Source organism: Ailuropoda melanoleuca, chromosome 15, assembly GCF_002007445.2.
Source record: "Ailuropoda melanoleuca isolate Jingjing chromosome 15, ASM200744v2, whole genome shotgun sequence".
In the NCBI taxonomy this organism is placed as follows: Eukaryota; Metazoa; Chordata; class Mammalia; order Carnivora; family Ursidae; genus Ailuropoda; species Ailuropoda melanoleuca.
In genome coordinates this window covers 62,074,475-62,085,392 of record NC_048232.1, presented here as the reverse complement: position 1 = coordinate 62,085,392, position 10,918 = coordinate 62,074,475, and the positions used below count along the sequence as shown (strand labels likewise).

General features: G+C 36.9%; 1 protein-coding gene across 2 annotated transcripts; it reads left to right on the top strand.

The window, feature by feature from the left end:
• Window positions 1-351: 351 nt before the first annotated feature.
• KERA (keratocan) lies at window positions 352-7,754 on the top strand. Of its 2 annotated transcripts, none has more exons than XM_002927457.3 (3): window positions 352-401; window positions 1,929-2,822; window positions 6,956-7,754. In XM_002927457.3, exons 2-3 carry the CDS (start codon window positions 1,931-1,933, stop codon window positions 7,120-7,122), a joined length of 1,059 nt encoding a protein of 352 aa, XP_002927503.1. In that variant the 5' UTR covers window positions 352-401; window positions 1,929-1,930; the 3' UTR covers window positions 7,123-7,754. The 2 variants fall into 2 exon arrangements, with proteins under 2 accessions (XP_002927503.1, XP_011233324.1); XM_011235022.3 differs by lacking the exon at window positions 352-401 and adding an exon at window positions 502-646.
• The last annotated feature ends 3,164 nt before the right edge of the window (window positions 7,755-10,918 follow it).

The window sequence follows — 10,918 nt, the reverse complement described above, 5'->3', positions numbered from 1 at the left end:
CTTACTCCTTTGTATTTTATTTTGAAAAAAGATTTTCTAGAGAAAAAGAAACACTTTAAAATCTCTTCTTGTTATACTTGAAATCAAAACTGTCTTCCGTTGCCTGCTGGCTGAACAGGTCTAGATATCAGTACATTACCACATCTTTGGAACTATGACTTCAGAGTGACAATTGCTCTGAATTTTTGCTATAGGATCTTGCGCTTAGAGCCAGAATTTCCTGTGCTGAGCTGCCTAGGTGCCGAGGTGCTGTGGCTGTTGGAGGGGTTAAAGTTGGAGCCACTGATGCATATATTTTGGGGAGGACTCATAAAAACACGACAGTGGAGCCCGGGTCAATCCATTCCTGGGAATGAGCAGTGACCAATAGAAAAGGAAGAAGAAGATCCAAGAAGGCTGAGGTAAGCATTCTGAAGTCTGTCAAAGTGGAAACAATAGATCAAAAGGTGTTCCCTGTGACTGGTCCGAGCAGGTTTTATTTTTTCTCATAGCAGGCTTGACAGCATAAAATAAAAACAAACCGTTATAGTCACAGGGGTTTTGTTTTGTTTTTGTTTTGTTTTTGTTTTTGTTTTTCCCCTTAACTGAGTTTGAGCAAACTTCAGACCCAGACTCAGGACTCAACGGTATATTCCTGGACAGCAAGGTAAAGTCTTTTTGTGCTTTTAAAAACCTAAAGATACGAATTCAAAGTTCTGATTCATCAGAGGCAGGGTTACAGCTTAATAACTAAAGTAAATCCCTATTCTGAAGAAAAGAATGTTTTAATGTGTCTCTATTGGAAGATGACCAGAGCAGAATTCTGCGATCGTAAAAAATTCGACAGCTTGCGGAAGCAGCTCTGCACTTGTCATTTCCCTCAATTTAGTGGCACGATGGAAAGATCAGCATTTCATAAATGATGTTGTTTTATTTTCTCCTGAAGAATCAGTAAAATGTGTTCTGTTCTTATGGTCAAGCAACTGAATTAAATGTACATTGGTCAAAATGTTACTGTTGGTATATATGTAATTATATATATATATATAAAAATATAATATATATTTATTATTTTTCCTGTTGGAACAGTTTGTTGTGCCCATAACCTTGTTGCTATTTCAGGGGAGGGTTTATACCCTTGACGTGGTCATATACCAGTAATAAGTGGTAACCTCGTCTTTGTTAGCAGCCATCCCGAGAAGATGGAGATCTGTCCCTAAACATGCTCTTTGCTTTGTTTCTCATCAACCATAGTAATGCCATAGCTGAATATGTTACTTGCCTAATTGTGAGAAAGAGTTCCTAACCCAAATTCCCTGGTTGAACAACTTGAGTTTGTACTTACAAGATGAGAAGTCTCCCCCCCACCCCAATATGAAACTTACCGGAGAAGTAGAGCAACAGAGCAAGAGACTAATGACACATTTTTCTTCATATCTTAAAACCTTCCTTCACAGCAAACTGCTAAACTGTTCTTTGATCTCTCTATTTCTTTGGTGCAAGGGCCAAAGAGCCTGGGAAATCTCATCCAGATGTTCTGCTCATTTAGGAGTAAAAGTAAAAGCATATGCTTACTTCTTAGAAGCAACACAGACTCTCAATTTGAGTTATTAAAAGATCACTTTTTTTATACTCCTTTATTCAACTACGGGTTTCAGTTAACTTTCTTGTATTCAATAGCTCGAGATGGAAAAACACTTAGAGCTCCTAAAATTTGCTTTCCATTTCTCAGTTTTCCTTGTGATTGGGTTAAAACCAGAAAGCTAGAAGGTAGTGAGCCAGTTTCAGTGTTTGCAAAATGCTTTGCATATGGTGCCTACTAAATATATGTGTACTCATTGATATCTGTGCATAAGTTGTTGACACGTGTTTACCTTCCCCCATAGAAACAATGTTTACTGGCTATGTAAATGTATCCCAACACCTAACTGTTATATCCCCTATCCCAGGTATGATAATGGCAACCTCAGTCTCTTTCATCGTCTGGGTGTTATTCATAACAGATACTGTATGGACTCGAAGTGTAAGACAGGTCTATGACGTCAGTGAACCAGAGGATTGGGCTGTGCATGACTTTGACTGTCCCAGGGAGTGCTTCTGTCCCCCTAGTTTCCCTACCGCTTTATACTGTGAAAATCGAGGTCTCAAAGAAATCCCTCCTATTCCTTCAAGGATCTGGTATCTTTATCTTGAGAACAACTTGATAGAGACCATCCCTGAGAAGCCATTCGAGAATGCCACCCAGCTGAGATGGATAAATCTAAACAAGAACAAAATCACCAACTATGGAATTGAAAAAGGAGCCCTGAGCCAACTAAAGAAGCTGCTTTTCTTGTTTCTCGAAGATAATGAGCTAGAGGAGGTGCCTTCTCCATTGCCAAGAAGTCTAGAACAATTACAATTGGCCAGAAACAAGGTGTCCAGAATTCCTCAGGGGACCTTCAGCAATCTGGAGAACCTGACCCTTCTTGACCTGCAGCACAATAAACTACTAGACAATGCCTTTCAGAGAGACACCTTCAAGGGACTCAAGAACCTCATGCAGCTGAATATGGCCAAGAATGCCCTGAGGAATATGCCACCAAGATTACCAGCCAACACAATGCAACTGTTTTTGGACAACAATTCCATTGAAGGAATACCGGAAAATTATTTTAATGTGATTCCCAAAGTGGCCTTTCTGCGACTGAACCACAACAAATTATCAGACGCAGGGCTCCCTTCGAGTGGTTTTGATGTATCCTCAATTCTAGATCTTCAGCTGTCTCACAATCAACTCACAAAGGTCCCCCGAATCAGTGCTCATCTGCAGCACCTTCACCTTGATCACAACAAAATTAAAAGTAAGTGATCATCAGGGTATGCCTTTGATTGAAATGCTCAGGGTTGTTAAACTTACTCTATGTTTTCTTTAAGAATAACAACTGTGCTGGTCTTTCCACACCCTGCCCCAACCAATGTGCCCTTAGATTTCTTTTTTCAACTTTCAGTATTTTGTCTTTGTCTGTTCATTCTCACACAATCTTAATGAACCAAGAAGTTCAAATCTTCAAATTGTAAATTGAAAAGTGGACCTTAGTAATCTACGAAGGGTGATTATCCATTGGAGAAACCAAACGTATCTTCTTTTACTCCTAGGACAATCCAATATTTCTGCCTCACTGGTAGATTTATTTAGGAAAATGTACTAAGCGCGAACAACCTCATTCATGGTAGTAGGAGGAATATGATTTAGGAGGTGTCAGAAAGGGACCTTGATCCTAAAAACTACAGGTGCCTGAAACACCGTAATGAAAGTCTCTGCTTTAGATTGGAGGGTTTCTCAAACTTTAGAGTGTGCCGATTGGTGGCTCCACCCCAGAGTTCCTGATTGAGTAAGTCTGGTTGATACTTGAGACTTCTCATTTCTAACAAGTTCCCAGGTGATGCTGAGACTGCTGCTCTGGGGACAAAACATTGGGAACCAACACTGTAGATTAACACTTTGTTCAACTGAAATGGAAACAAGTGTTCCTGGAAGTTGGTGAGTTCTTAGGACTAATGGTAATCAACAAGGTAGAATGAATGATTGCTCCTTTCCTGAAAATAGCTTTCGATAAAGGAGAGAGAGATGAATGCGAAGTGCCATGGGGGCAGAGGTACCATCAAGGGAAGATGTGGTTCTAGAAAGAAGAGGCTGGAGATGCTAACTGCAAACATGGCATCTTCACAGTCCTTGCTGAGACCAGGCTGACTCTGCTGCAGGGGTGGACAGTATCGTGGTCTAGCCACAGGGGCACTGCAACCAACTGGACGCCTAGCCTCAACCCTGGCACAAGCCCTTTAGGAAGATAATCTGAGGAGACTTCTCCTGCACAGCCGTAGAAAATACATTCCTAAAGTGAGAATCAGTCAGATAGTTTGTAGGAAATTGGCACAGGTATTGTCCAAAGGTGGTACTGCTTGGTTATTATTCATTAGTTTCCTTTAGGCAAATAATCACATAGACATCCTATTTATGAGAATAGACTATTTTTTCCACTGGGTACTACTCAGTTATTCAAGCCTTTTTCTTTTTCTTTTCTTTCTTTCTTTTTTTTTTTTTTTGGTTTTTCTGCCAGCATACTTGAGCATATAATCCAGGAATTAACAAAGAGTCTGCTGCCACATTTTTCCACGGTGATGACACACACATCGTTTAATCCTGTAGTCAAAAGCCAAAGATGCACAGAGAAAAAAAAAAAAAAAAAGAACTTAATCACTCAATCTGTTTCACCGAACCAGATAGTACAACAGTCAATATTGACCTAAATACATGCTTTTTTTTTTTCCTGATGAAAGTTCTGTGTACAGGTGCATTCCTTATCTGGCAACAGAAGTCCCATAGACATTTGATATGGGAAGTGAATTTAAAGGGATTCCACACAGATCACTGTTTATGAATTGGGGATTCCCCTTAGAAACTAAGAAAAGGGGTTTTAGGAGTGAGATAGCAGAATTCAGCACTCAGATGGGCACATTCACCCGCCACTTACATAGTTACACAAAGTTATACAAAAAAGAGTAGGATTCTGTTCTTCCTCCACTAGCGTTTTTAAAAGTTTTACAGTATTTTCTCATATATTTCTGTTCTTCAGTTGTTCTCATACCTTAGCAAGCATAAGGATCATTGGGAAGGCTTATAAAATAAAGCTCACCAGCCCCACCTCCACATTTTCTGACTCAGTAGGTCTAACAATTTAGTTCCCAGGAGGTATTGATGCTGCTGGTCCAAGGACCACACTTTGAAAATCACTTAATCCTCACAAGAATCTTGGTTGGTAAATCGTTAAGAGTTTCTGAAGAAAGAAACTGAGGGTCAACTAAGTGAGGATACTTGCCCAAGGACAAAGAATAAATATAATACAGGACCTGAGCTCGGGCCTTCTCATTTTAAGAGTTGTTTCTTACCCATGCAGTATAAATCCCAGCACATTTTCTTCAATTTCCAGAATACAAGACTTTAGAAAAATTTCTATCAACCCAGATAAGAATAATTTTAACAGCAACAACGAAGAGAGATTTATTTGTTCCTTAATGTAGATATCAGGCACAGTCATTTCTATAGTCCCAGAAAATAAATGTGAAATAAGAATTTCCCTGGCTAGAATTATTGGCTCGCCAGTATATCACACTGTGTTATAATAACTGTTAAAGTACTTATTTCTTCTGGCTTCATAATCAACTCTAGTTGTTAATAAGGTGATTTCCAAGAAACATACCTTTCATATGAAGAGTTCTTAGACTTTCCCAGACCGTGACCTTCTCTTATGAAAAAGATGGAAATATTTATTTTTTCTGAACAATTTAAAGGAATAAATTTGGCAAAAAAAATGTTATCTATTCAAATAAGTTACTTCTCTGTGTTACCTAAGAAACGCCATAATTAATTTATGAAAATATAACTACATTTAGAATTTGCTTCTCACATTACATTTATTCAGACATGCATTGGTTATGGGGCATAAGGGTAATAAGGATGGTAGCACATTAAAAGGGACATGGTCTCTCCACAAGGAAAAGGATCCTACGTAGTAGGAAAAGGACAAGGCTGGGACTCAGCTCTGGCCACTTACTTGTTAAAATACCTTGTGCGCATTACCTTACCTGTCTGAACCACTTGCAATGCCCAGGTAGGGAAAATAATCATATTGCCTTACAAACACTGTGATGATAAGGTAATAATGCATGTGAAAGATAACTTTACATACACAAACTGCTATACACTATAAGTCATTATATTTAGCAAGTTGAATTCACAAAACGACATAAAATCAGAGCATAGCAACCTCACTGTAAGCATAAACAAAGGCCATTGCCAAAGTTAGGTGGGTTTCATCTTCTAAGAGAAGACCTCTTTCTCAAAATAGTTTCAAATGAGACTTAAAAGCAGTATACAGATTCATGGTTGGAATCAGTTATTATGCACACTTGTCTCAATTTTGCTATTTTAACAGGTTTTCTTTCCTGAATACTCCTAAATTTCAGTACAGTCATTGATGCCAAGGGCTCTGATCCAAGGCAGGTGCATGATTTCTCACATCCTCACCATCTGAAAAAGCTGGTAGGATATTTCCTGGCTTGGATCTTTGTAATTCAATTCTTGGCAAATACATACTTTCTAATTAAATACACTTAAATATAAAGATTCAAGGTTCTTTTCTGTAAGTATTATATATGTAAACATGTTAAATGTACTTTTTAAAAAACTCATCATACACAATTAATTGGAAATTTTGCATTTTAAGGTAACTTTTAAGCACTTTCCCTGGTAATAGACTGATTTGCCACCTACACAGCCATCCTTCCGTCCATCTACCCATGCACCTAACCATTCCTTCTACGAACCTTTGTCTCCACTTCAAATGTCCTAAATACTACCCATCTCATTTTATAGTAGTCCAAGCATGCCTTATCTCACCTGGAAGCTTAGAAAACAAATGATGTATATTCTTTTATTTCCATCACAGTTTTTATTTTTTTAAAGATTTTATTTATTTAAAGAGAGAGAGAGAGAGAGAGAGAGAGAGAGAGCACGCAAAGGTGGGGGTGGGGAGGGCAGAGGAGAGGGAGCAGACTCCCAGCTGAGCAAGGAGCCTGATGCAGCGTCCATCCCAGGACCCTGAGATCATGACCTGAGCTGATGTCAAATGCTTAACCTGCTGAACCCCCCAGGCGTCCCTCCATCACAGCTGTTAACAATATGTCCTTTCTCGTGCGGTGTTCAAAATATAACTGAATATGGAGTGAGACGACTATATATATGTTGCATATTTTTGGGGGGTTTACTTTTATAAGACAGATATACCTCCAACTTGACAAAAATGCTTGGTTTCTCTGGCACTTCCACAGACCAGGCTGCTAAGCCTCTACAAGACTGTTTCGTGGCTTCTTGGTCTTCTCGCACCTGGTCTCCTCTGTTCTAATTCATTTGTTCATGCCGTGTTTGTCTCCATAGATGTGAACGTCTCTGTAATATGTCCTCCCACACTGCCTGCAGAACAAGACTCCTTCGGTTACGGACCTCACCTTCGCTACCTCCGTCTGGATGGAAATGAAATCAAACCACCAATTCCAATGGATTTAATGAACTGCTTCAGGCTCCTTCAGGCTGTCATTATTTAAACACATCCTCAACATCTGAAGTCTGTTTTAATGAGCTAATATTTCTGAAATGAAATTTGGCTACCATTCATAACTTTAAGACAAAAGTCACATTTCCAGTTGCTCTTGGCCACCGCTTTTGTTTGTATAGCTTATGTTTTCTATTCAAAGATGCTTTCACCAATGATATGTAGCACGGTTGGCTTTTCTTTAATTAATAAAACAGACACAGAGTTCAGATAGTTTATCAACTCAAAGATAGTTCTTTTTTGTCTCTTCCACAGCTTACTAATATCAAATAATGCAATTGTATTGTTATGCATTATAAAAGACATTTGTTTGCATATGTTCAAAATTGCTTATGCAGGTATTATATTGATAGTAGAAATACAGTAATCTAACAGGAGGTAAAGAGATCTGAAAAAATGAAAAAAATGAAATATTTCTTCATCATAATTAATTTCAGATGGCTAAGTTGCATTTGTAAGTATAAGTGTGGTATTTAGCTCAAGAATGGATATAAAATGTATTAAATACTTCATGAAAGGAGACTTTTAGTCATTTAGTACTGAATAACAGAAAAACAGTAATCTTCAGTTCATTACTATTTTTAATAGCTGTTGTTCTTAATATAGTACAGTGTACTCTATCAATTAAACAAGTCCTAAGTTTTACATTTGTTATTGCAGAATCTTAGTGTTTTGCCATTAGAAATCCACTTGAATTGCGAATTGTTCAGCTCTTATATTTGCCAGTGGTTTTGGATTTTTTAAATAAAAAAGAGTGAATGCTTTCTAATGAAATAGTGGTAAAATATTTATTTTAGGGGCATTATTTACAAGTTTTATTAAGAATGTATTTTAATAAAAGGTGTTACAATAACAATAATCTCCATTTTTCTACAATGAATATATGCAAATATGTTTTCTCCTACCTTGTTTTTCCTTCTCTTCTGATAAACATAAGAAAAAATTTATACTCTAATCACTTAACATAATGCACCTATTTCTCATGAGTCAAAAAGAAATAACCCAGGTTTTCATTTAGTAACAAAGTGTAGTTTACTTTAGACTTCTAATTTTTAAGATATATCTATAAACAATAAATATTCCATAGAGATTAATACATGAATTTATATACTTTCCAAATAGTATTCTGAAATATCCTATAAAATTTGATGTATTTCCCTAGAAAAATGGTCATATATGTTTGTGAAAAAACAGACTAAGGAAAATCTAACATGTTACTTTACACCAAGACTTCTCAGAAATGTAATGTTATTCTATAAGGTGAATTCTTAAGAAAAGAGCATAATGTACAGTTTTGCCTACTTATTTTCACAAGAAAATTTATTTGGGCTTAGGAGGGAAGAACCAATTAACACACTTTGAACAGAGTTTTTAAAATGCTGGCTAAAGGCAAGAAATGAAATTAATTGACATTAAGAAAAGAATATTTTTTAAAAATCTTGAAAGCACATAAAGAAAATTATTAAATTTATGTCATGAAAATATAAGTAATCCTATATCATTAGGCTGGGGAACAAGAATATGTTGAGAGAAATATAAGAACTTTAAATATTTGAAAACTTGCCATATGAAAAAGGGATAAAATGTATTCCAGGAGCTCCAAAATGAAGAGTAGAACATATGGGTGAAATGTATATGGACCCATATTTTAACTCTAGGTAAGGAAGAATTTTCTAATAGCTGTTCAGAATCATCCGACAATGAAAGCAGCTTTTCTTGAGATGCAGTTACCCACCATTGGGACTGTTCAGAGAATGAGTGATGGTTCAAGAGAAAGGCTATAAAAGGAATTCCTGATCTTGAAGCAAAGTTGTAAAATGTTCCTTTGTGACCTTTTCAACTCTAAGAATTCCCTCTCTTCCCCCTCCCTCCTCTCCTTCCTCCCTCCCTCCCTCTCTCCCACCCTTCTTTCCTTCCTTCCTGTCTTTTTTTAATTTATTTCAGAAAATAGACATTGAGTACCATATATATACCAGACTGTACTACACACTGGAGATATAAAAGTTTTCACTATAGTGGATAAGACACCAATTAGGTGAAAAACCACAAAAATATATAAAATTTTATCTGTGATAAATGCTATTAACAGACAGCTACATGGTACAAAGGAATTACTAACACTGATTTGATATAAAGATTCTCTAAAAAAGTAATGATTAAGGAAACATATAAAGGATGAGAAATATTTATCACTGGTGGGAGGGAAGAATAGTTCAGGTAGAATTTAGACACTGTAGTTTCTAGGAACAATTTAGAAGTTCCTGAAGAGTTTTAAGTCAGAAGGGATTCTGTTCATTGAGGGTTAATATCATGTAGTGGTAAAGAACATTAACACTGAAGCTAAAATTACTGAGTTCAAACCCCAGCTTTCTCACTTTGTGGTCCTGGGCAGAATCTTTAAATTCTTTGTGCCTCAGTCTCTTCTCATTTATGAAATGGGGACAAGAAATAGCATCTACCTCATGGTGAGAATTAAATGAATTAGGATATGTAAAGTGTCTTGAAGAGTGCGAAACACATGGTAAGTGCTAAATAAATGTTTATTATTATTGTATGCAATATGTAGCTACATAGATCTAGACATACATACATATATGGGCAAGCTTCTTGGTGTAGTGAGTAAAACCGTTTGGGGGGAATTTTAAGACTAAATGGGAATAGATCAGTTAGGATTTTAATCTTACAGCACAAATTTAAAAAAAAAACAGAGTAGCTTAGAGTATAATGGCAGTGATGGGGTTGCTAGAAATGGAAGGACATGGACAAACGTGAGGGATATAGGATCTAATACTGTCAGGATTTGGTGGTTGATTGGATAGATGAGAGCAAGAGCAAGGAGGTGGGGGCACCTGGGTGGCTCAGTCATTAAGCGATTAAGCGTCTGCCTTTGACTCAGGTCATGATCCCAGCGTTCTTGGATGGTGCCCCACATTGGGCTCCCCGCTAAGCGGGAAGCCTGCTTCTCCCACTCCCCCTGCTTGTGTTCCTTTTCTCCCTGCCTCTCTCTCTGTCAAATAAATAAATAAAATCTTAAAAAAAAAAAAAAAGAGCAAAGAGGTGGTAAGGTTTCTGCTTGCAAAACTGAATACACAGCAATGTGTTTTCTAAGAGGACCATGCTAGTAGATCATGAGTTTGATTTTAGATGTTGTTAGTTTGAAATTATTTTGATTCATCCAGAAGAAGTCATGTAAGCTGTTGAATGAGGACTAATGTTAAAAGGAGGGGTCTGGATAGGCACATAAATATGTAGGTGAAAGTTTCTAGATTTTGTTAATAGTTCCAAAACTCTTGGGAGAATTCTGCATTGAAATATTCATATGTGTATGAGGGAAGACTGAGTCAATGGCAGGGGACAGATTGAAAAAAGGCAGGCATTATTCTAAATGTTGACCAATGAAGCTAGGAGGAATAGAGTAAGCTCCTGTCAGAAATTATTTTTTTAATATATGCACAAAGTTACTATAAAGTCTTTAAACTTTACAAATAATCTGCTGTTCTCTTTCTTGGTGTATACATTGTAACTATTACCAATAATTTCTAAAAATCAAGAAAAAAACTGGGTGACAAGCTCAAGCCATTTTTGAAGTTATGGGGTCTTGATAACGCTCAATGTCTCACGGTATGGCCCTAACTAAAACAAAACAGAACAAAACACTTTTATCTATGAACTCACACTGTAAATATGATAAGCTTCATTCATAAGCAAGTAAAAAAGGAGCAAAAGTAAAAGAAAAGGTAGTATCCAATGATCATGAGCAGTATATTTGCAAATGATAATGTTAAAAA

Bases quoted from the DNA above. Each gene is read 5' to 3' on its own strand.
- KERA (XM_002927457.3), top strand. From the start codon at position 1,931: ATGATAATGGCAACCTCAGTCTCTTTCATCGTCTGGGTGTTATTCATA. The intron at 2,823-6,955 runs GTAAGTGATCAT...TTGTCTCCATAG, and splicing joins TGATCACAACAAAATTAAAA to ATGTGAACGTCTCTGTAATA.